The sequence below is a fragment of the Protopterus annectens genome, chromosome 4.part0 (assembly GCF_019279795.1).
Source record: "Protopterus annectens isolate FY-2018-M chromosome 4.part0, PAN1.0, whole genome shotgun sequence".
NCBI lineage: Eukaryota > Metazoa > Chordata > Ceratodontiformes > Protopteridae > Protopterus > Protopterus annectens.
The window spans coordinates 465,340,147-465,365,351 of NC_056733.1; the positions used below are offsets into that span (position 1 = coordinate 465,340,147).

Consider the following 25,205-nt stretch of genomic DNA (forward strand, 5'->3'; position numbering starts at 1 on the left):
TCGGGCACCGCGTGGCAAGAAAGACTGAAGAAAATGGCATCGGCTGGTTCCTTTATACCCCTGTCGCACTGACGTCAGGGAAGAAGCGACGACAACCGACGCCGGACCTAGACTTTGGAATTTGGCCAACTGAGGACCCGCCTGACGGCAGGAGAACCCATCTGTTATGACTGCAGCTGTATGCACGATGAACATCAAGCCCGTGCTCCTGAACTATATCAAGTCCATCTACATTATCTGGAAACATGCCTAATCAACTTAATCAAATTTCATCAAACCCACAGGAAACACCTAAGTATAAGTGAAGCAACAAAAACGTTTTCAAAGTGGGTAATCCGCCCTCCCAACTCCCCAAACCCCACTACTTATATATACCAACTTCAAGAAAACACTACAGTGGAGACTACTATAAACATCCCTTGGCCCACTGTAAAGAAAACAAATCCACACCACAGCAAACTAAACGCAGCCTCATACAGACAACACAGACCTCCAAAGCAATGCTAAACGGTATCAACAAAATATACATACACACACGCCCTCCAACCTTCTAAAATGTTAGGGGTATACTATACACATAGCAGGCTACACACAGTCGGCCTGAATTCCAAAGTCTAGGTCAGGTTTTAGTTGCTGTCGCCTCCTCCCTGACATCAGTGCACCAGGGGTATAAAAGATGCAGCAGACACCATTTTCTTAAGTTTTTCTTGCCCCAGATGTCAGGTGCCCCAAAAAGGGTAGGCTAAAAATATGTCTATAAAGCATGCATGCATGCACCAAGTAACAAGTTTCCTTCATTTACAAGCAAATACACCACATAGGTTGTATAGAATAGAGAAGTACGGATAAGGTCCAGCAAAGATAAGGGGGGTGGTGGGTGGGTAACCTGGATTGCAACAGTGAATACACTCGAACATCTACATTTATGGTAGGTACACAACTGTACTATGTTCATCATGTTTCACTGTTGCAGTCATTACAATTGGGCTGAATCCCAAAGCTAAGGTTGGGAGGCTGGTAATGAATAGAATTAGGAGCGGCTATGAGGCCCTGCAGGACTGCAGTGCCCTGGAATTGGAATAGAGTGGTAAATGGTAGTGCTTTGTAAAAGTGTGCACTGAACTCCAGGTTGCAGCCTCTAAAATGTCTTTGGTTGGAACTCCTCTGAGGAAGGCTGCTGAAGTGGCTGCTGCTCTGGTGGAATGTGGCCTAATGCCCTTAGGCACTGATTTGCCATGTTGAGAATAGCATAAACGAATGCAGTGACCTATCCACTTTAAAATAGTCTGCTTTGAGATAGCCTTTCCTTGTGATACTGCAGCATATGCTCTATTGCAGAAAATTGCATCGGCTGGTTCCTTTATACCCCTGTCGCACTGACGTCAGGGAAGAAGCGACGACAACCGACGCCGGACCTAGACTTTGGAATTTGGCCGACTGAGGACCCGCCTGACAGCAGGAGAACCCATCTGTTATGACTGCAGCTGTATGCACGATGAACATCAAGCCCGTGCTCCTGAACTATATCAAGTCCATCTACATTATCTGGAAACATGCCTAATCAACTTATCAAAATTTCATCAAACCCACAGGAAACACCTAAGTATAGAAGAAGCAACAAAACGTTTTCAAAGTGGGTAATCCGCCCAACTCAACCCCAACTTATATATACCAACTTCAAGAAAACACTACAGTGGAGACTACTATAAACATCCCTTGGCCCACTGTAAAGAAAAAACCACACAAAACAAAGCAACACCACACCAACGCAAGCCTCCAGACAACACAGACCTCCAAAGCAATGCTCCATCAAAAAAATAATATACACACACACAACCTTCTAAAATGTTAGGTATACTATACATATAGCAGGCTACACACAGTATACACATCCAAGGTCTAGGTCAGGTTTTGTTTTGCTGTGTCTCCCTCCTCCTGACATCAGTGCACCAGGGGTAAAAAAGCAGCAGATTTCTTTTTTTTTCTTTTTTTCTTGCCCAGTTGCCCCAGTGCCCCAAAGGGTAGGCTGCTAAATCTATAAAGCATGCATGCATGCACCAAGTAACAAGTTTCCTTCATTTACAACACCACATACCACATATAGAATAGAGAATAGTAAGTAGGGATAAGGTCCAGCAAAGATAAGGGGGTGTGGGTGGTTAACCTGGATTGCAACAGTGAATACACTCAACATCTACATTTATGGTAGGTACACAACTGTACTATGATCATCATTGTTCACTGTTGCAGTCATTACAATTGGGCTGAATCCCAAAGCTAAGGTTGGGAGGCTGGTAATAAATAGAATTAGGAGCGGCTATGAGGCCCTGCAGGACTGCAGTGCCCTGGATTTGGAATAGAGTGGTAAATGGTAGTGCTTTGTAAAAGTGTGCACTGAACTCCAGGTTGCAGCCTCTAAAATGTCTTTGGTTGGAACTCCCTGCTGAAGTGGCTGAATGTGGCCTGTGGCTGCTGGGCACTGGTGGCCTATGTTGAGTAGGCTGAGAACGAATGTGTTGAATGCATATAGCAGAAATAGTGTGACCTATCCACTTTAAAATAGTCTGCTTTGAGATAGCCTTTCCTTGTGATACTGCAGCATATGCTACCAGTAATTGCGCATCGGCTGGTTCCTTTATACCCGTGTCGCACTGGCGTCAGGGAAGAAGCGGCGACAACCGGCCTTGGACCTAGACTTTGGAATTTGGCCAACTGAGGACCCGCCTGACGGCAGGAGAACCCATCTGTTATGACTGCAGCTGTATGCACGATGAACATCAAGCCCGTGCTCCTGAACTATATCAAGTCCATCGACATTATCTGGAAACATGCCTAATCAACTTAATCAAATTTCATCAAACCCACAGGAAACACCTAAGTATAAGTGAAGCAACAAAAACGTTTTCAAAGTGGGTAATCCGCCCTCCCAACTCCCCAAACCCCACTACTTATATATACCAACTTCAAGAAAACACTACAGTGGAGACTACTATAAACATCCCTTGGCCCACTGTAAAGAAAACAAATCCACACCACAGCAAGCTAAACGCAGCCTAATACAGACAACACAGACCTCCAAAGCAATGCTAAACGGTATCAACAAAATATACATACACACACGCCCGCCAACCTTCTAAAATGTTAGGGGTATACTATACACGTAGCAGGCTACACACAGTCGGCCTGAATTCCAAAGTCTAGGTCAGGTGTCAGTTGCTGTCGCCTCCTCCCTGACATCAGTGCACCAGGGGTATAAAAGATGCAGCAGACACCATTTTCTTAAGTTTTTCTTGCCCCAGATGTCAGGTGCCCCAAAAAGGGTAGGCTAAAAATATGTCTATAAAGCATGCATGCATGCACCAAGTAACAAGTTTCCTTCATTTACAAGCAAATACACATAGGTTGTATAGAATAGAAATGGGATAAGGTCCAGCAAAGATAAGGGGGGTGGTGGGTGGGTAACCTGGATTGCAACAGTGAATACACTCGAACATCTACATTTATGGTAGGTACACAACTGTACTATGTTCATCATGTTTCACTGTTGCAGTCATTACAATTGGGCTGAATCCCAAAGCTAAGGTTGGGAGGCTGGTAATAAATAGAATTAGGAGCGGCTATGAGGCCCTGCAGGACTGCAGTGCCCTGGATTTGGAATAGAGTGGTAAATGGTAGTGCTTTGTAAAAGTGTGCACTGAACTCCAGGTTGCAGCCTCTAAAATGTCTTTGGTTGGAACTCCTCTGAGGAAGGCTGCTGAAGTGGCTGCTGCTCTGGTGGAATGTGGCCTAATGCCCTTAGGCACTGATTTGCCATGTTGAGACTAGCATAAACGAATGCAGTGACCTATCCACTTTAAAATAGTCTGCTTTGAGATAGCCTTTCCTTGTGATACTGCAGCATATGCTACCAGTAATTGCTCTGTCAAGTAGAAGCGCAGTTGTCTGTGTATGTCAAAGAATGCAGAAGTTTCTCACCCTTATTCTGTGGGTTTGGATAAAAGATAGGCAAATGAATAGCTTGGTAGAGGGCCACACTGGACACTACCTTAGGCATAAATGTGGGGTTTGTCCTTAGAGAAACCCTATCTGGATGGAAAATGATAAAAGGTTCCACAGCCATGAGTGCCTGCAGCTCTGAGACTAGTCTTGCAGAGGTTATTGCTAGAAGAGCTGTTTTCCATGATAAAAATTTTATATCAGCTGTAGCGGCTGGTTCAAAAGGAGGCAGAGTGAGTTTTTCCAAGACATAATTGAGGTCCCATGCAGGTATTGATGATCTCCTTGGAGGCCGTAAGTTTTTGGCTCCTCTGAGGTACTGCCTTAATAAAGGATGAGAAAAAATAGGTGGCTCTGTATTGTAAAGAGCCGAAATGGCAGAGGCATGAATCTTAATTGATGAAAAGGACAGGCCTTTGTCCAGCATCTCAGTTAAGTATTGCAAAATCTGAGGGATATTTGGAACAATCATGTCAATTCCTTGTGCCTGGTTCCAAGCACAAAATGTCTTCCATTTTTCTGCATAAGATTTTCTGGTACTCGGCCTCCTGGCCTCCAAGATAACATCCTTCACCGCTTTAGAGAGGTGTGATTTGAAAAGCTACATTATCCGCTGTGCTGCCAGATTTACCGTCCTGAGTTAGCTGTGCAGGATCAGACTGTTTTGTTGGGTCAGTAAGTGAGGAATTTGAGGTAATGTCCAAGCTGGGTATTGAGTCAAGTTCCTTAGGATTGGGTACCAGTGGCGTGGCCAGTCTGGGGCAATCAGTAAAATTTTTGGCTTTTCTTGTCTGACCTTTAGGAGTACCTTGGGTAAGAAAGGCAGTGGGGGAAAGGCATATACTGTTATGTTTTTCCAGCTGAAAGATAGAGCATCCACTCTCCATGCTTGCTTGTGATAAGTCCTTGTGCATAATCTCTGTAGTTGGCAATTGTGAGGGGAGGCAAATAGATCTATGCCCAGGCATCCCCAATTCCTTGTTATCATGTTGAAGACATGTGGATCCAATTTCCACTCGTGGGGATCCATGATGTTTCCGCATAATTTGTCTGCCAGAGTATTTATCCTTCCTGGCAGGAATTGTGCTTGCAGATGTACTTGGTAAGTCAATGATGTGTCCCACAAAGTCATGGCTAGTCTGCAAAGGGGGTAGGAATGTGTGCCTCCCTGCTTGTTTATGTACCCCATGACTGTAGTATTGTCAGTCTTTATCAGTAGTTGTCCTGGATGAAGTGGGACCTTGAAGGCTGTCAGGGCATTTTGAACAGCTAGCATCTCTTTCTGATTGATATGTGGATGCATTTGGATTGCGGACCATGAGCCCTGAATACATCTTCCTGCCATGTAGGCCCCCCAGGCATAATCCAATGCATCTGTTGTCAATGGCTGTCTGGCTGGGGGTATGGTGAATGGCTGCCCCTTGTTGTGGTGACAGGCCTTTGCCCACCATCGAAACTCCTGTAGCAGGCAGGGAATGAGTGTAATTATTGCTTCTAGGCTGTGGCAATGTTGAGTCCAAACACTTTTAGATACCATTTTAGTTTCCTCATATGCAGTCTTGCATATGGAATTAGTAGAATGCAGGATGCCATGAAGCCCAAAGCCTGCAGAATTTTTCTTGCAGTTAAATGGGTGTTTGTTGCCAACCTTTTGAAATAAGTAGTCAGTTGCCTTTGTCTGGCGTGAGATAAGCCATCTGGGCAGTTGTATTTAAGCTTGCACCCAGGAATATTATCTCTTGGCAGGGTACAAGTTTTGATTTATTTTCGTTTACTGTGTACCCTAGGCATGTTAATAATCTTTTTACAAACGCCAGATGCTGTAGTAGAATGTCCATGTTCTCTCCTTGAATAAGGCAGTCATCCAAGTAAGGATATATTTGCATTCCTCTTTGTCTGCAAAATGCAATTACTGGTGCCAGGCATTTTGTGAAGACCCTGGGCGCAGTAGATAAGCCAAAGGGCAGTGCAGAGAATTGTTAGTGCATTGAGCCAGCTATGAATCTGAGGTATCTTCTGCATGATTATCTGATTGGGACATGCAGGTATGTCTCTTTTAGGTCTAAAGTTACAAGCCAAGCTTTCTTGCCCAGCATGGGCAGAAGCTACTGCAGAGTCAACATTTTGAATTTTGGAATATCCAGGTATGTGTTTAGAATAGATAGAGCCAGTATTGGCCTCCAGGCTTTGTCCTTTCTGGGCACCAAGAAAAGTCTTGAATAAAATCCTTGTCCCTGCTCTTGCTGTGGTACTTGAATAGACATGTCCATGAGTGATGAAACTTGTTTGGAACCTGTAACGTTGTGACACTATGTTCAAGACCCACTTGTCCTGGGTGATAAGGTGCCAGTTTTGAGAAAAAAGTGCTAGTTTTCCCCCTAAAGGAGCTGCCAGAAGATAAGTGCTTGGCGCTGGTAGGGGGAAGTCATTGGGACTGCTTTCTGTATGGCTGTGATTTGTCTTCTCCGCTTTTGGAGGTAGAAGTACCCCATTGTTTAGACCTGTATGAGCCTTGGGGCTGGGATCTGCCTCTAGGGCGTCTGTATCCGCCTTTTTGTGGCCTGACACTGGAAAGGACCAATTCTTTGTAAGCAGTGACATAATGTATTGCTGATATTTAAGCATATGAAACAGACAATTTAAAGCCTTTATATCCAAGGTGGCAGAAGTGAAAATGTTTTTCCCCTATCTGTCCAGTGCCCTGGAATCTCTGTCAAAGGGGGTAGGATTTTTTGCAGTGGAAGCCTTGAGCCCTTTGGGACCCTGAGACATAGTTGCAGCAGGGTTTTTAAAAAGAAATTTGTGGGAGTCTGGAACCCTGTAGTATAGGTCTGGCTTAACAGGAGCTGGAGGGTAAGGAGTCAGGAGTCAGACTGGACTCTGAAAATACATCTACAATGTCTAGCACAGGTGGAATAGCCAGGGGTCTGTGCTGAGGCAGTAAAAGAAAGTCTCTGAGCCTTTTCTTAGATTTTGAATAATCCTGGCTCTCCCAGTGGAAATGTTCCCTCATGGTATGCAATGTTTCCCAAAAGAATCCTCAGGAGGAGAAGCTGAGGGGATATATTCATCAGCATCAGAATCCTCATAAGGAGGAAGAGAGTATTCCTGATCAGAAGAGGAATCAGATGAAATGGAAACCTGATCTGAAGATTCATATTCTACCTCTTGCCTAGGCCTCTTGTCAGGAGGGGGATGAGAACCCCTGAACAAAGTAATCAGGTCTTCGGCCATTTTGAGCATCTGTTTTTTTAGGCATGGAGGCCTGTTCATGGGGCTGTTGTACTTGTTTCTTTGTCTTTAAAGCTGCTTTAGTCTTTGCCTTTGAAGCAAAAGTAGTTTTAACATACAATTGTGTAGGCCTGAAAACGCCCTCAGAAGACTATGCCTGCTCAGCGGCTCCGGACCTATCTGAGAGAATGGTTTCCAAAGTTACAGTACCCTGAGTTTCTGTAGGCCTGGTTGACTCCACGTGGGAGTCGGTATCGGCCTGCGGCTCTAAAGTAGCAGTCGTCAGGGGCTGCAAAAGCGCCTCACTGAGAACCGGCGACTGGCCTACAAGAAGCCTCATCGTTTGTTTTGGACCTCGGATGCCTGTCCTCTTTTTCTTTGCATTTTTTTGTAAACTCCGGTAGTCGGCTGTTCGACGCCATTATATAATTGAATCTTCTGCCAAAGTAATGAAATGCAAAATCGTACCGACACTTAATAGTGCGTTTGTTAAATCTAGCACAAAACCGACCACTAGCAACGTCGTGGTCCGGGCCTAGGCAAGGAATACAGCAAGAATGAAAATCCTTATGAGGTATTTGTTTCCCACAAGAAATACAATTATTAACTTTTTCTGACATCGGTCTGGAGCAAGAAAAAAAAGTTTCCCCAATGGGGTACTTAGCTTTTAATGAATACTTCGGATCTGAAATTCGAACTTGAAAATCTCAGGAGTCGGCCGACCGGCACTTGCGAACTGCTTTTGCTTCGGGCACCACGCAAGAAAGACTGAAGAAAATGTCATCAGCTGCATCTTTTATACCCCTGGTGCACTGACGTCAGGGAGGAGGTGACAGCAACCGACGCCGGACCTAGACTTTGGAATTCAGGCCGACTGCGGGTAGCCGGCCAGCAGGATAACCCAATTGTAATGACTGCAACAGTGAAACATGAACATCTAGAGAATGTCACTTCTAAAAATACAGATCAAAGTCAGAACAGTAAACCTGGTCATGACTGATCATCAAAACAAGCCTAGGAAATAGTTTAGGAATTCTCTTTCTTATACAAGTACTTACCTTATTTAAGCCATCTGGAAAGGACTCAACAGAAAACCACTGACAATTGCTTCTTTGCGGCAAAAAAGATTGCAAGGACTGCTCAAGTAGCGCCTCTCTATATATGCTGGATGCAAAGTCAGCCGTCAGACAAGGAGTAGACATGCTCGCAAAAGACATCCAAAGAAAGCTTTGCAAGTTTACCTGGAAAGCTAGACATCTGACTTCAGCATATTCAATGAATATAGCTTACTAACAGCTTAAGACTGCAACAGGTAATCTGAAGACAAAAGTAGATGCATACCACTAAAGTAGCTTATACACACCAACACAAGATGGACTTATCCTCATGACAAGTGATGTTCCTACTTTTTTGGGGGTGGGGGGGTCAAAGTTTAAAAAAAACAATATTTCTACTACACTGACGAGTCAGTCTTTGAGGATGCGTTACTCTACTCAACACTATCCTGCTGCTGAGAATAGTAACAAGACACATGAAAGCACATCAGCACTACAAATTAATTTATAGGTTCATAGGAGGTTACTAGGCTAGCTGTCCTACAGCCCTTACAAGCCTAGCCATGTTAATCATGAGTTGCCTCAATTGTCCTTGGTTAGACAGATGTAATTTGCAGTATGAGTCTATGATAAACACAAACTACCCCTTGCCCAGGAGGGACGTGGGTGCCACCCCCAGGGTGGATTTGCAGTCTCCCATCTATTTGTCCAGGTTAGGGTCAGTGAGGAGCTCTGCTTTACATGAATTGGAAGTTTATTCCAGAGCAGCAGAAATCTCTGGGAGATACAGCTGTCTCTCCAGCATGTTCTGTTAATGTCACAGCTAGGTTAAGATCCCTACAGTGAGTGACTCTTGTGCAATTTGACTTGTCGATGTGCAGCACATCCATCAGGTCAGGGACAGAGACTGCCCTGTAGGTCAGACACAAGTCATCACTCAGCAGCCCACATGATTACACAGCACAGTAACAGAACTTTCAGTCTATCCACATAAGTTACGGTTTAAAGGTACTGTATTTTCTTGGTGAGAAACCTCTGTGGTCTCTACAGCTGCTGCAGGTGTCTGGTGAGGTACATGCAGAAGGGAGCATTGTACTTTATTAATGGTCTGATGAGGGTAAAGTGGAGTTATAACATCCTTAGACCTGGATGCAATGCCATTATTCAACAGATGCACAACGTAGAAGGTTTTCCTTACCACTATGAAAACTTGGTAGTCGAAGTTCAGATTGCTATCTAACCTGTGTTCCCACATCTCACACCACTGGGTTTGAATTTAGATGGATGCTGTCAATATTGTAATTAACAGGGAACTCCACTATGCCAAAGGGGATAGTAATGCATTTTTTTGTGTTTAGTTGCAGACCGTGGCTTTGGCACCAGTCATTTGTCAGTGTTAGTCCCTCCTGTAATAGGTTAACATAGATGGGGACTCTATTGCACCCAATTTGCAATCATTAGTGAACATGGTAAGCCAAAGGCAGTCTACTTTAGCCTGGACTTCCGAGATACAGACTGCAAACAGTTAAGGGCCCAGCACAAACCCTTGTGGTATGCCACTGGTGACGGGTCTACTGGTAGTGGTATAGTCACCAACTCTGACAGTATGTATTCTGTCGGTGAGTCAGCTGGCTACCCATCTAGTGATGCAAGGGTTAATCCCCAGTTGAGAGAGTTTTGCAATGATACTCGAGCAGGGTATTGTGTCAAAGACTTGGCTAGGTTAAGATAGGCACCGTCTTACCTTCAAATCCAGGGCCTTGGACACTTTCTCAAAGAAGTCTACTAGGCTTAATAAGCATGATCTACCCCTTAAAGAAGCCTAATTGGGCTGGGTCTAGATATAAACCATCAAATGCTAAATTCAAGAAAAAACACACACTCCACCAGGCCAGCGAGTCACAGGCTTGAAATTGTCACAGCCTTTTATTAAAACAAGAAAAAAGCGCAGTAAAATCCTCTAGCGCCTTGGCTACCATTAGCCTTTACAGAATCTTTCTTTTTTATTAAATTCCTTTTATACAATAAAATACTTCCCAACATTCAATTATGCAATTAAGATGTGCTTTTTTTTCACTAATCAGACCCATCATAGAGTACAATGCCCCATTTGGGATGCACCTTACAAGACACCTGCAACAGCTGAAAAGGCCACAGAAGTACCTCACCAAGAGGATTACTGGCATCAAACAGATGCCCTATGCAGCCCAACTGAAAAAAACTCCAGCTGTACTCGGTTGCATACCGTTTACTCAGATGATCTCTGCCTGACATACAAGGCCATGTCCAACCCAGAATTGATGGACATGCTCCACCTAAACAAAAAACAAATCCCCAACAGCCACACACTCTAGGGATCTAAACCTCACCACAACAATAAATAGGAGGTGCTGGAAAGATAGATTCCTGTCCCAGAGACTCCCCATGCTTTGGAACAGGATTCCAATCTACATTAGGCAGAGCCCCTCACTAACACTCTTCAAGAGAAACCTTGACGAGTGGATGGGAAATAGAAAATTTACTCCAGGGATCACTGCAGTGCCTCTGCTGGACAGAGGCACAAGGAACTAATGACTCTGCTGGACAGAGGCACAGGGAACTAATCTAAGAGGGGTGTCGAAAGCCAACACATTCTGGCTAGGCTTATAGATGCCCTCGGGCAATCAGCCTAGTACTTACTTATGAACCATGATTTAAAACCTTAAACTAAACTCAAATAATATAATACACTTTGCCCTAGGGGTCTTAATAAGGAATGCAACTGGAAATGTTTTTTATGATTTTACTGTGCTTTTTTCTATCAGCTAGCAGGTTGGCAATTTCCTCTGGTGTAGTATGAGTGGTACCATCTACTACCAGTTCGGCACATAGCTGGACATTCCCTTTTACATTTCGGACATAGTTAAAGAATGGCTTATGCTTATCCTTAAGCTAGGGGATGCTATTTTACCTTGGAAATTAGCTTTAGAGGACTTTACAAGACTTCGGATTTGCTTGTTCAAGCTGTGGAGGGAATTTTTCCTCTGTTGAATCAGCTCCCTCTTGTTCTTTAGACATTAACTGCTTCCTTTTATTATACAACCCGTTTAAAATTGGGGTCCACCAGGGTGGCTTGTTTTTTCAGAAAGATCTGATTTTAATCTTATCAGGCACAGCAGAGTCTATACGCTTGCTTAAGTATTTATACAGGGCATTTGTGTACACCTCTGCATAGGAGTCATTGTTGTTCATGTCTGCAGGAGGTCTAAAACTTTTTATACCATCGCTTAATAGGCTGGAGTTTACTTTGGAAAAGTTTTTTTTTTTTTTTAGCTTTTTTTTTATTGCTTCTGTGGTGGTGACTGACACGTTCAATGGTTACTTCAACAAAACTGATTTATGGTCTGAACTTACCATGGTGGGCATCACAAAGGGGGGAGTGTGGTGACCCCCATGTTGGTTAGTAATATGTCTAGGACACATTAGAGCCCCTTGTGGGGGAGCAGACTATCTGTTCCAAAATATTTGTACTGACAAAGTCCAAGAACCTCTGGGTAAGCATGTTCGTACTCATGCGTGTCATCCAGTCGATGGAAGGATATTTGAAATCTGCCATGACTAAGGTGTTGGGCTGTATGGCAAGTGACTCCATTAAGTCCAGGTAGGCAGTGTGCTTTTCTTGGTTCATGGCAGGGGACCTACAGTTAGCAATGATGTGGTAGGATATTTTGCCTAGAGTTAACTGGACAAAGAGTAGTTTGAGAGAATCATACTGTCTCGAAGTGTACTTGGCTTTAATGAAGATGGATACACCTCCACCTTTAGTTCTTTCATACTCATTTTGGGGTCTGAATGAGTGGAAAGTGCATGGCCAGGGTATTGTCCACGGCCTTGAACCATGTCTCAAGTGACTGCACAGATGTCAGCATCTTCCAGTGTGAGAAGTGCTTCCAGGGAGTACAGTTTCTTGTTTAGACTCCTAGCATTAAGGAGCAGAACCTTGGGTTTGTCTTGAGTGGATTTTGTTACATAGGATATTTCGCTGTTTTAACATTGCCTAAAAAAGGCACTAGGGGGGAGGCAAGCACATTTGCCAGTATTAAAAGCCTAGAGGAGACAAGTGCAGACCATCACTGGCACAGCTGCGTGACCGGCCAACCATGTCTTCCCAGGCTGACAGATACTGGATCCCCCTAGACAGACACAAAAAGCTAAGCCAATTGCTGAAGTCAGTTATTTTTTGCTTACATTGTGGCATCATCTGGGGTGAAGATAGAATTGTGGCTTAGAGCTAGTATCATTCCTGTCTGGGACACAGAGTTCAGTCAGGTCTCTCTTCATATAGTCCAGAGTGGTACAATATGAAGTCATTCACCCTAACGTGGACTATGACAGAGTCATAATGGTATTTGTTGAGTGACCTGAGTGCATGTGTGATTTGACAGAACCTGGCACCTGACAGGCAGCTGACAGTGACCTTGTCCAGCCTGGTGAGGGGAACATCTGTCTTTCTCACTATGTAGTCTACTATGACCAAGACATTAGGATTTGAGGTGTTTTGTCTTGGGGGCTTATTTGCTGAGACACTGGTGTATGTGTTATTACGTGTGGTGGTTTCTATTTGCATAGCAATGTGTGCAAGTGGTTTACGTTTGGGCGGTCTCTGAACTTCTGGTAGGCTTTTAGTGAGTACCTCTGCATATCTGGGTTTATGTGTCGTGATGTAATTTTCTGAGACAGATGAAGTGTGTGTGCTGGCAACCTGTTTGATGCCTGATTTGCTGTTATGTGAAAAAAATGATTCCAATTTCAGTGCAATTACATCTCTCACATAAGAGTATTAATTTTAGAAGTAAGTGGTTGTCAATAAACACAAGGGAATTACTACATTGTCTCAGGATGACCCTGTCAATCAGGCTGACCAGTGAATTGATGGAAAACTGCCCATCCATTATAACAGGTTTTTACCGTATGTACTATTAGAGAAGGGAGTGAGCTAGTTTGACCAGATTTCATGGTAGGACTAAAAGATGCTTGTTCTATTGATGGCTATGGACAAGTGTGTCAACACTGCTCAGTCTACCCGTAGTGCAGTAAGGAAGCTTGGGAGGGTTCCACTGACAGATGTCTAGGGAAAAACGGAGTTTCAAGGGGTTTTCCATCTATAGAGGGCACCACTAACCCCTGTTGTACAGTGTGCAGCAACACGCAAATGCAAGGCTTAAATACAGGTGAAATTAAAACACTTTCAAAATAATCTGCCAATAGGAAAGCGCACAATGAAATTTCTCCAGCAATCCCAACTCAGACAAGGCTGGATCCACTCTCTTCTGCCACAAGGGTGCAGGGGAGCCCTTCTTAATGTAAGATGGCTGGTTTAATGCTCAAGTGAATCAATAACAGGCTAGATTCAATAGGTCTGATCCTAGCCTATACTACCTATGCATCAGAACAGTGTAAATCAAGTGCAGAGAAGTGCAAAAATAGATGGAGCACTTCCCGTGTTTCCCAGCTCAGACAGACCAGGTAAACACCTAGTGCCACCAGATGAACAATCCCAATCCTCCCAACAGAAAAGGAGCCCCCCCAAGTGAGATTCTACCACAAACAAAGAAATGCACAGTAGTGCACTTTAAACAGCTTTTGAGAGTGTGATTATTCAATAAAAGTACTTCACTTTGAATAAATGAGTCAAGAGCCACTCAATGGTACAGAATCTATAAAAACAACAAACTAATTAATGAGCTCTCCAGCCAATAAAAACTACATTCAGAAATTTTAAGCATTTCCCAAATCTAAACAGACCAGGCTACCTCCCAGTGCACTAGAAGGAAAACCCACTGACGACCTGATGTAAAAACAAGTACTTGCTAGAGTGTAAAAATGCACTACTTTATCCAACAGCTAGGTAGATACAGTCAGATCAAGTAGAACAGACAGGAAAAATGCACTTTTTCAATATATGCACAAGGAAAGGCAAGTTAATAATTCAGGATATCAACAGCAGTATATAAAGGGATGAGCTTACCAATCTCAATTTACAGTAAGGGTGGGCATCTTAAAGTCACCAGGTTTAAAAAGAAGTTCAGTCAATGGGAAGGCAGTTGGAAAACACAGCAGGGAATCACCATCAGTGCTTTAGTTTAAGCAAGCTTCAGATATTTTTCAGGCAAAGACAGACAGACAGAATTTCAGAGTCTAATTATCACTCAAACTTCAATGAGCAGTTCAATGTGAACAAGTATGGTAAAACACCTCTATTAGACACAAACAGTCCAAACCCCTGTAATTATTCAGTCTGAGGTGAAATTCAGGCTGCCTAAATCAGACTAAATGCTCCATCACCCTAGCACTTCAACTCTTTTGCAGCTTTCACAAAACATGTGTTTTCAGAAAAGCTTACCTCAGCTTCTGCTTCAATTTTGTCCTCTTTTACCATCTTTTCCACCATCCTCTCTGCCAAAGGCAGAAACATGGTTTTTGAAAGCTTTTCATCCTGAGCTGAAATGGACTAAAGAAAAACAAGACACAAATTGATTAGGAAAAGCTTAAGTGCTCTACTGCCAGAAATACCACAATTTCATTAATCGCAAAGGCTGTTTTAACAATTCAGACTTTAAAAATAAATTAGCCAGGTTTCCATGCAACTTTGGCAACAGTACTGTTAAAACTTTCCAGTTTACACCTCCTACAACTTTCCACCATCCTCATTCTAGTATCCAGCCTCTGTGTGTGACACACACACACACACACAGGGTTTTGAATTAATAATGGTTTTATTACAAAAAAATGCTTTAATCCCAGTGCAGCATCTACCAACAGCCAAATGTCAAGCCACCAGCTAAGATCAATTCAACTACTTCCTCCATTCTGACAAAGGGCAACAGTCACACACAGCAATGATGAAGAAACATGCAAGTGCACTAACTATACATTTCATACACCAGTCTAAAATTGCCATGCAAAGCACAACCGTGTACTACTGCTTAAAGCCTAACCAAGGAAACTGTCATATTCCAATGGGTTATTTCTCTTTCCCTGCAATAAGCAGACCTACTATCAGAGTGCAGTCATTTAATACCAATAAGTCTGTATTATCTCACATACATGAAAATTCTTAAGCATACCACCAATACCATAATCGCGGAATTCATTCATATGAAATTACTAAACACTGCATAAAGATGGACAAGGGGAAGAAAGGGGAATTATAGTTTTCTTACTGGTCATTCAGTTTAGGTGTACGTTCCATCCATGATCAGGCAGTGAACTGATACAGGCAGACTTCCACATCTCAGCTGGAAGAGACAGAAAAGTCTGAGTCCCAAGGATACACCCCTACCCCATAATCCTCAATCACCATTCAGTCCAAAGTTGCAGAGTATCCATTAAGTAAAATTAGCACATGCAGCCTGCAGTCTTGGATAACAAGGCTCATGGAAAGGGGAAGTCTGACAGTAAGAGGACACCCCCACTCCAAAAACCCAGTCAACCCTCTGCTCCAGTCTGCAAGCTCCACATTTACAGTGAACTAATGTAATAGAAAGCAGGGTTAACAACTGTAAAGCATGTCTCACCTTTGTCAATACCAAGGTCAAGCAAAAACAAAAGAAACCCGACAACGCAGATACAATGGTACACTTTCAAAAAAGCAGCCAGTATAGAAATGCCAACACACAACCAGGGGAATACAAGCAAAAATGTATAACTTGCGGATTTGCTTCTATCACATGCAACAATCTAAAGATTGCCAAGCTGTACTGACAGCAATAAAGGTTGCTACTTTTAAAAGGTTAGGTAACCAATTTGCTAAGAGCTACAAAGATCATACAGATAAGTCTACAATCCTGGCTCAAACCCGGAAACAAGCAAGCCCAGTCTCAAAAATATTATTTTACAACAATAAACTTGGTACTGACGCACCTTGGCAAGCATTCTTAGTGGGGAAAAAATCTATCAATTAAATGTACACTTTTCTACATTTCTGACTATGCTTACATTGCAATAGTCTGCTCCCCATGAAAAAATAGAAATTTTTCTAGAAAATGGTCATTACCTGACAAATTATGTTGCGAGGAAAAGAGGATACTACTTGCTGAATGAACAATCTTAAAAAAAAACGATTTTATGTACAAAAGTTAATATCTCCTATTTGCTTTGCAAGCCTATCTTTAACATACACTTTCAAAAAAGCAGCCAGAGTGAAACCTTCCATCAGAAGGACAAAGGCTATAGAATTAGAAGTAATGTACTCACCATAACGTTCCATCTGAGTAGGTGTATTCATTTGTCTGCAACCTGTGGGTTATGGATCCGATATCGGATCCGAACCGGCATAGTTTTCCAGCTATGGATCCAAGCTCTCAGCTCCTCCCCTCACCCATAATGCCCTGCTCTACCCTCATGACCTCAGATCGAGCAACAATACCCTCAAAAGGGTAACAAGGAATATGCAGGAAACTGAAAGGCCAGGGGATAGGAGGACAATGAATACACCTACTCAGATGGAACGTTATGGTGAGTACATAACTTCTAAATCTGAAGTAGGATATTCATTTGTCTGCAACCTGTGGGACAGAGTCCCCAGCTACCTGAATCTTGGGCGCCATCATGGAAGGATATTCCGAGCACCCCGTGAGCCAAAGGATGCTCTACCCCTAGATGCAAGATCCAACTTATAGTGAGAAATAAATGTATGAGATGAAGCCCACGTGGCTGCTGCACAAATATCATCTAGAGGAATCCTAGCCTTGAAGGCTGCCGAGGTAGATACTGACCGGATTGAATTGGCATGAACAGCCTTCCTGACGCTTGATAAGCCAATAAAATGCACTGTGAAATCCAGCGGACAGAGAAACTTTAGAAATTGGCTTGCCCAAATTGAATTTTGCAAAGGAAATAAACAGCTGGTCGGATTGCCTATGACCAGCTGTCCTGTTGAGATAAAATCTTAGTTGCCTGTGAACATCTAGTGAGTGTAGCCTATATTCACCTTTGTTTTCATACTTAGGAAGAAAACAGGGAGGTTAATGGATTGATTGATGTTTGCTTCAGTTTTAGGAAGGAAGGACCTGAGGGAGACACGGTCCGATAAAAACCAAGTAAGGAGGTTTAGCTGATAAAGCTTGAAGTTCAGAAACTCTCTTGGCTGATGTAATGGCTACCAAAAGGCTGTCTTGTAAGACAAGAATTTGAGATCCACTGTAGCCGCTGGCTCGAAGGGGAGCGGTCAAGGCCTGTAGGACCAAAGAAAGGTCCCAAGGAGGAACTACTTGCTTTATAGGGGCCTGAGAAGGAAAGTACCCTAAGAAATGTTTTGCACAATTTGGCTGACATAAGAGGATTAGACTCTTGACCAATGTGATAGTGAGAAATTGCCGCCAGTTGAACTTTGACTGTGGAACTGCTGGCACCATCATTAAAGAGAGAGGTTAGAAAATCAAGCACTACAGGGAGAGGAACCGTGAAGGATCTAGGCCTTGCCCGCCCACACAGAGAAACGTTTCCATTTGCTTCGTAAACCTTTCTAGTGGATGGTTTATGAGCCGCCACCAAAATAGCCTTTACCGTGAAGAAATACCGAGTCCTTATCAAGAGTGGAACTGGAGCAGCCAAGCGGTCAGCTTCAGGTTGTCCAGGTTCGAGGAGGAATGCAGGATGGATGGGATATCAGATCCGGAATGGGATCTAGAATCCAAGGAGGATTCACCGAGTGAGACCTTAGGAAGGGGAACCAGATCTGTCGAGGCCAGAATGGAGCAATGAGAATCATTCTGCAACCCACCCGAGAGGCTTTCTGAAGAACTTGCAGCATCAGAGGCAAGGTGGATAGGCATACAGAAGACCGGGTGGCCAAGCATGCACCAGAGCCTTGGGTACCTCCGGAGGAGGTATTAGAGCGAAAAAACTGTCGCACTTGGTGTTTGAGGGAGAAGCAAAAAGATCGCATGAAGGCGTTCCGCTACTTGACAATTGAGAGACCACGGGGTCAGAATGGTGCGACTGAGCTTGTCCGCTAGGATGTTGGACCGAATGAGAAAGCGATTGCGGAGATTGCCCATTCCCAAACTGTCATGGCCGCTCGACAAAGAGGGTAAGACCTTGTTCGGCGTTGCTTGTTGATGTACCAGACAACAGACATATTGTCCGATTGAATCGCAATTGTTCCCAAGGGAAGAAAGTCCTGAAGTGCTAGCAACGCCAAGAGCACTGCTCTCATCTCTAGAACATTGATATGCAGTAAGGTCTCTGAATCGCTCCACGGCCTTGGACTGTCCGAGTGCCCCCACCGGAGGCGCCCGTGGTCACCGTGGCGAGAGGGGAGAAGACAAATGGGCGACGAGATCCGGGAGTGGAGCCACCACAAGAGGGACCGCTTGCAAGCCTTGCTGATCGCTATGGGATGATGCATGGGAGAGCAAGGTATGACCACTGTACTAAGAGCCCACTGTAGAATGCGATATTGAGCCTGGCAAGAGGAAGAAGTGCTATCGAGCCATGGACCCTAGAGCCCTCAGGACCAACTCCGCTGGAACAGAACATGAATGGAGAATGGCCCGCACCTGGAGCTGCAGATTTAGAACTCTGTCCGCAGTGAGGAAGGCTCAGAACTCCTTGTGTCTAGTCTGGCCCCTATGAAATCTAAGAGCTGAGTGGGTGCCAGGTTGGACTTGTTTGTATTTATTGTGATGCCCAGAAATGGAGCAAGATGGAGAAAGGAGTCTCACAGAGAAGTAGATGCCTTGTTGGGGCGGTAAGGAGCCAGTCGTCCAGGTAGGGAAAGACCTGCACCCCTGAAGCCTCAGGTGGGCCGCTACCACTGCTAGTACTTTGGTAAACACCCTGGGGCTGTGGTGAGACCAAAGGGAAGGACCCGAACTGGTAGTGACTGGCTCCCAGCCGAAGCGGAGAAACCTCCTGGAGCGCCTGTCCATTAGGATGTGGTAGTACGCGCCCTGAGATCTATCGAGCACATCCAGTGGCCTTCTCCCAGAAGGGGAGAATAGATTGTAGAGTGACCATTCGGAATTTTTCTTTGGGGACTGCCAGGTTCAAGAGAGAGAGGTCTAGGATTGGTCTTAGTTCCCCCGTCTTTTTTGGCACTAAAAAGAACCTGGAGTAGAACCCTGATCCGATCTGGTCTGGGGAACGGGCTGGATGGCTCTTTTCTAGCAGATGGCCAATTTCTGCCAAAGCGGCCTCCCTTTGACCGGGTGGTACGTCTGGGAGGGACTTCATCTTTGGAAGGTGAAGGAAAGGAATGCGATATCCCTGGATATGATTTGGAGAACCCAGCGGTCCGATGTTATGGACTCCCATGCCGCTAGGTGCCCGAACGCCCCCGACTGCCTCCAGAGTAGAGCAGTCGGGCAACCCTCAGGGTTGCTGCGGCCGCTCAGAGAAAGGTTCCCTGGACCAAGTTTCTGGGAGCCCCTCTGCCTCTAGGGCGCGCCCTCCCTGTCCTCCTCTGCCACGGAAGGACTGGTTGTCCGGAGCAGGCTGGGACTGCTGCGACTTCGAACCACATCTTCTTCTGACCCTTTTGGTTCCTAGAATAGGGCCTCTGGGGTGCAGAGAAGCGGATTCCGACGGCAGACAGCGCCTTCCGTCCTTCTCGCTCTGGGTCAACGCGAACGGTCTTGCCAAACAGAGCAGAACCATCAAAGGGCGTTAGCGTTAAACGACGCCTTGAAGGGCTCAGAGTGGCGGAGCCAGGCCTGACGCCCAGTGACCAGTCCTGTCCCGCAGCTCTAGCGGCGCCCGTAGCATGGGAGAGTAGCCGCATAGAAGTATTTGTGACTGACCTAAGAGTGGCCATTTTGGTGGAGTGCAGAGCTCTGTCCTCCTCCGAAATGGACTCAGGGGATGCAGCGTAAGGTCTCGCTGCATCCGAATAACATGTGCCAAATAGTTCAGCCTTACCGAGAAGGTCGCCGAACTGAACATCCGCTTCCCAAGCGGTCCATCATCCGAGACTCCTTGCTCGGTGGGTGGACTGAGGGACTCTCCTGAGCCAGTTCCCTCTTGTGGCCGCCATCAACATGGCATCTACAGGAGGCCCCTTACTCCAATGGGTCCTGTCGGGGCGGGCTAAGGATCCTGTCAGGTCTTTTGGGAATTGGCTCCATGGTGTCCGGTTCCTTCCACGCCCTGGTGGTAATAAGGTCCACCAGGGGTCGGCAGGGGGACACCCAAGAGGTAGACGGGCCCGTTTCAATGCCTCCAAGAACACGGACTCGTCCGAGGAAGACTTGGGGCAGACCACCCCCTATACGGAGCATTTCCATGATGTCTCCAAGGAGACATCCTCGGGGTGACCGTGGGGAGCCTTCCCTTCCTCCAAGTCCGTGTCTTCAGTGAGTGACTGGAGTCAATGTGCCTCCTTGCGGGCCTCCTCTGGGGGCTGTCAGAGGAGTCCTCGCAACAGCAATTTGCTCCATGGGAGCAACGTGGGCACAGAAACGGGCTGTCCCAGGGGCCGGATGGTGGAAGCCTGGCCCAGTGCAGAGGGAGCGGACGGAGCCGGCAAGTGCCGGGGTCCGGAGACCCTCAACAGAGCCCTCTCCACTACATCAAAAGCCGGGGGAGCCGACCACCAAAGGATCCGACACTCCCCTCGATCCGAAGAGTGGATCGGAGCCGGCCAAGCACTCGGATCCGGCGACAGTGCGCCCGGCACAGACGGCGCCGGCGAGCACTGATCCCCGGATCCGGCTCGGATCCAGGCTCGAGATCGGATCCGACGGGCATGGTCGGATCCGGCACCAAGTACTATCGGCTCCGACCTCCCCGCTGCTCGGCTCCAGTTGCTCCGAACCCGGTAGCGGGTCGGAGAAGGAGCAATAGGCTTAAAAGGGTGTTGAGGGGGAGGCAAGAGCACTCCCATCTGCATCTGGGCCTGGATGAACCTTCTCCTATGGGTAGATCTCGACGAGGCTACCGAGGTAGGCCTGGAATGCCTCCTCGATAGCCTCGACGGAGATCGGGTCTCCTCCTCCTCAGGACCCGTGAGAAGCACACAGGTGACCGGAGCCGAAGGAGGAGACCGGCCGGGAGAAGCCTGGCTGGCGGGCCGAAACAGAGGTCTCGCCCCGCAGGTGCTTCTCCTCCGGTCCTTCTTAGCATCCTCTCCTGTCCTGAAGCGGGAGTTTGAGTCCCAGGAGCAGGAGGTGCCACAGGGGAACAACTGCAGCACTTCCGAGGAGCGGAGGTCGGAGCCGAGTCCGGCGTAAAAGACCCGCCAAGACCAGCTTGACCTCCGCCTCAGTGCCCTGGGGTTGAACCCTGCACAAATGGAACAACCAGATGTGAGGTGTTCAACCCCAAGACACTTAACACACCGAGTGTGGCCATCGGTGAGAGCTTATGGCCACACTCGAGCATTTTGAAAATATGGACTTAGGCTGTTCAGCCATAGTCTATAACCTAAAGTTACAGAAAAGTAACTTAAACAATAAAAGAAGCACACAGGCCTCACACACGGAGGAATAAAAATTACTACTGAAAATTAAATTAATCTAAAAACAGTCAATAATAATAGGAAACCTACAACTTTCACACAAAAATTGTTAAAGGAAAAAATTCTCTATTTTTTTAACAAGAAAAGTCTACTTAGCTGAGAGCTATGTAATCCACATCTAGTTACCAGCGCGGCAAACAAGATCTGAGGTCATGAGGGTAGAGCAGGGCATTATGGGTGAGGGGAGGAGCTGAGAGCTTGTATCCATAGCTGGAAAACTATGCCGGTTCGGATCCGATATCGGATCCATAACCCACAGGTTGCAGACAAATGAATATCCTACTTCAGATCCCATATTAACCACCCTGAGAAAAATGGCTTGCCTGAAACAAAGCAATTTTAGTGGAACACTTTTTTTCAGAAAACTTTTGTTTTTGTGACCTGGTCATCAAAACATAGGTATTCTTATGAGCCAGTTTAACATCTATCAAACCAGCAACAAAAATAAAAAAAGGGAGGGGGGGTCAACTAAGGGATAATATCTGAACCACACTAGCAATGACACCGAACAGATTTTTTTCCCTTTTGTCTTATGAAAGAAACAAGCCAATAATGCCTTCTGAAGCAAAATAACTAAATATGAGTATGTCAACTAACAAAAACAGATTAGTCTAATGCTATTCCAAACACAAATTGTTCAAAACTGTGTGTAACCACTTTTGATTTTTTTAAGGGGGGTGGGGCAGGGGGAGTGTTCAGGCAACCCCTGCAAAACACCACACACAGGATCTGTACACCCCTTTGCATAATCTAATATAAAATATGAAAACATACATCCTGAGTGGAAATGAGATGCCACCATACAGCATACGGACTTGCTTTGCATATGGACAGTACAGCACTCCGATTAAACAGTATTCTTTAGAAGTATAAGATGATGTACAGAAATTCTGGCCTACAGACAAACTAGAAATAAATTAGATTAATCAAATTTCAAGACTACACTGGGCAAAATCAAGCCTGTCTAGCTCACAGTGTGGAGACCTGATAGCCAGTAGCACTATATGCCAAGACACACAAAAGCATTCAGCCACGCACAAATTAAGATAAACTTCCAAAGAGTCAGAGCTCTTACAAAAGCTGCCCAAACGTTTCTTGCAGGTGATGCAGACAACCTTAACAGCCACTAGTTCTAGTACCAGTACATTTCGTTACAGACCCCAACATTATGAGGTCCAAATTGATTGCTCGTTTAAATCTAGGACAACCCTTGCAGGCTTGTTAACACAAAATTCATTACAAATGACCCGCCTACAGGAAAATTAAGTTCCCTTCCAATCAGTTCTGAAAAGCAAGCCACACAGTCTTTTCAGTTGCTTCTCTAATGTATGCTGCCACTGCAGTGTGTTCAAAACTAAAAATGTCAGCAAAGAAGAAATTTGGATAACTAAAGGGAAATTAAACAAAGAGAAAACAATGGCTGGGAAGAATCCTGCAAAAAGCAGTTCAAGCTTCATTTTCAGTCCAAGAGACTGCTTCCAGTGATTTTGATGAAAACAAAATGAATCAAATGTACTCGCAGGTGATTAAAATAAATGAAATACTGGACTTCAAAGATTACTGCACACTGATCAACAGCTTACTTTCAAGTTCTGCGTGAAAAAGGGAACAGAGGTAAGGGGCCACTAATTCTGCCAGTTTTAGTAAATTCAGTTACTACTTAGTACACTGCCTGGATGCCAGCGAAGAAGAAATTTAGAGAGCCTGAAAGAAAATCAACTAGAAACGTTGGAGAAAACAGTGATGGTGAAGAACCCTGCAGCTGTTCAACAAAACAGCATTTCAAAATCCAGTGCAAGACGTGTCTTCCAGTAATAGAGAGGAAAAAAATAAATGTGCTGCGAGCAGATTAAAATAAACAAAACAGTGAGGGAGTATATCAACTCATACAAAAGGTTTTGGAAAATGAAGAGAGTTATTCAGACGAACTGGTAAATCTGCAAAAATCAGAGATGGAAATAAAGAAAAGGCTGGCTGAGTACAAGACTGCTAAAAAAAACAACAGCTGTTTCAAAAATGAGAGTAAGACAACAGAGCACACAGAGAAAAACATGAGATTTTCTCCTGTACCACAAAAACTGGAAGGATCAGACTGTATTAAGTTTATGAAGGCACAAATAAACAAATGGACTGGTATTCCACAGCAGGAATTGTTAATTGAAAGGGCACACTGAGTGCATGCTTCAAACCTGGCCATGAGAAAGTAGTAAAGACTTGTATAGCTGAAGATGCAAGCATACCAGCAGAAAGATTTGATCCTGTCAAAACTGTATATATATATTATATATTTTATATATATTATATATATATATATATATATATATATATATATATATATATATATATATATATATATATATAAATGGTTACTCACTTTACACCAGGCAGAAAAGCAAATTTATCCCAGCAATTAGGGAATGTCAACAGGCATGTGAGAGATTCAAGCTGCTGTATATATCCAGCTTTCTTCAGAATACTTTCACCTGGAGGATCAGTTATTTTTGATAAAGAATGGGCTAAACAGGAAATACAAAAAATATGTTAAAGAGTGAGCCATCAAACGTAAATCTCTGCTTCTCATTCTTCAGATAATGAAGTTCAGAGACTTTGCCAGCGAAACCTTGTCCAAAGTTCCATAGGAAAGTGCTACAGAGAGCGTTAAAAAAATTAGAAGTTATGTACTTACCATAATGTTCCATCTGAATAGGTGGATTCATTTGTCTGCAACCTGTGGGTATGGATGCGATATCGGATCCGAACCGGCATGGTTTATCCAGCTATGGATCCGAGCTCCTAGCTCCTCCCCTCACCCATAATGCCCTGCTCTCCCTACATGACCTCAGATCGAGTTTGCCCTGCACCAACTACCCTAACCAAAGGGTAACACACCCTATGCAGGAAACTGACAAGGCCAGGGGATAGGAGGGCGGGATGGTTGCAGACAAATGAATCCACCTACTCAGATGGAACGTTATGGTAAGTACATAACTTCTAAATCTGAAGTAGGAGAATTCATTTATCAGCAACCTGTGGGACAGAGTCCCCAGCTACCTGAATCTTGGGTGGCCATCATGGAAGGATATTCCGGAGCACCGCGGAGCCAAAGGATGCTCTACCTCTAGAAGTGACGTCCAGCTTGTAATGAGTAATAAAGGTATGAGATGAAGCCCAAGTGGCTGCTGAACAAATGTCATCCAGAGGAACCCTAGACTTAAAGGCCGCTGAAGTAGAGACAGACCGGGTCGAATGAGCATGGACTCCCTCCGGTGCGGGCCTCCCAGAGGCTTGGCACGCCAACAGAATACACTGAGAAATCCAGCGTGACAAAGAAACTTTGGAAATTGGTTTACCCAGACTGAATTTCGCAAAATAAATGAACAACTGGTCTGATTGCCTATGACCAGCTGTCCTATGAAGGTAAAAAC

The 25,205-nt window shown here is 44.8% G+C and overlaps 1 protein-coding gene across 1 annotated transcript in view; it reads right to left on the reverse strand.

Moving 5' to 3' along the window:
* Positions 1–25,205, reverse strand: part of NAA25 (N-alpha-acetyltransferase 25, NatB auxiliary subunit) — a 3,186,723-nt gene that overhangs the window by 2,756,759 nt on the left and 404,759 nt on the right. The window contains exon 6 of the mRNA XM_044069750.1: positions 14,665–14,772. Within this exon, the coding sequence (XP_043925685.1) occupies positions 14,665–14,772 (108 nt within the window). The remainder of the gene's footprint in view (positions 1–14,664; positions 14,773–25,205) is intronic.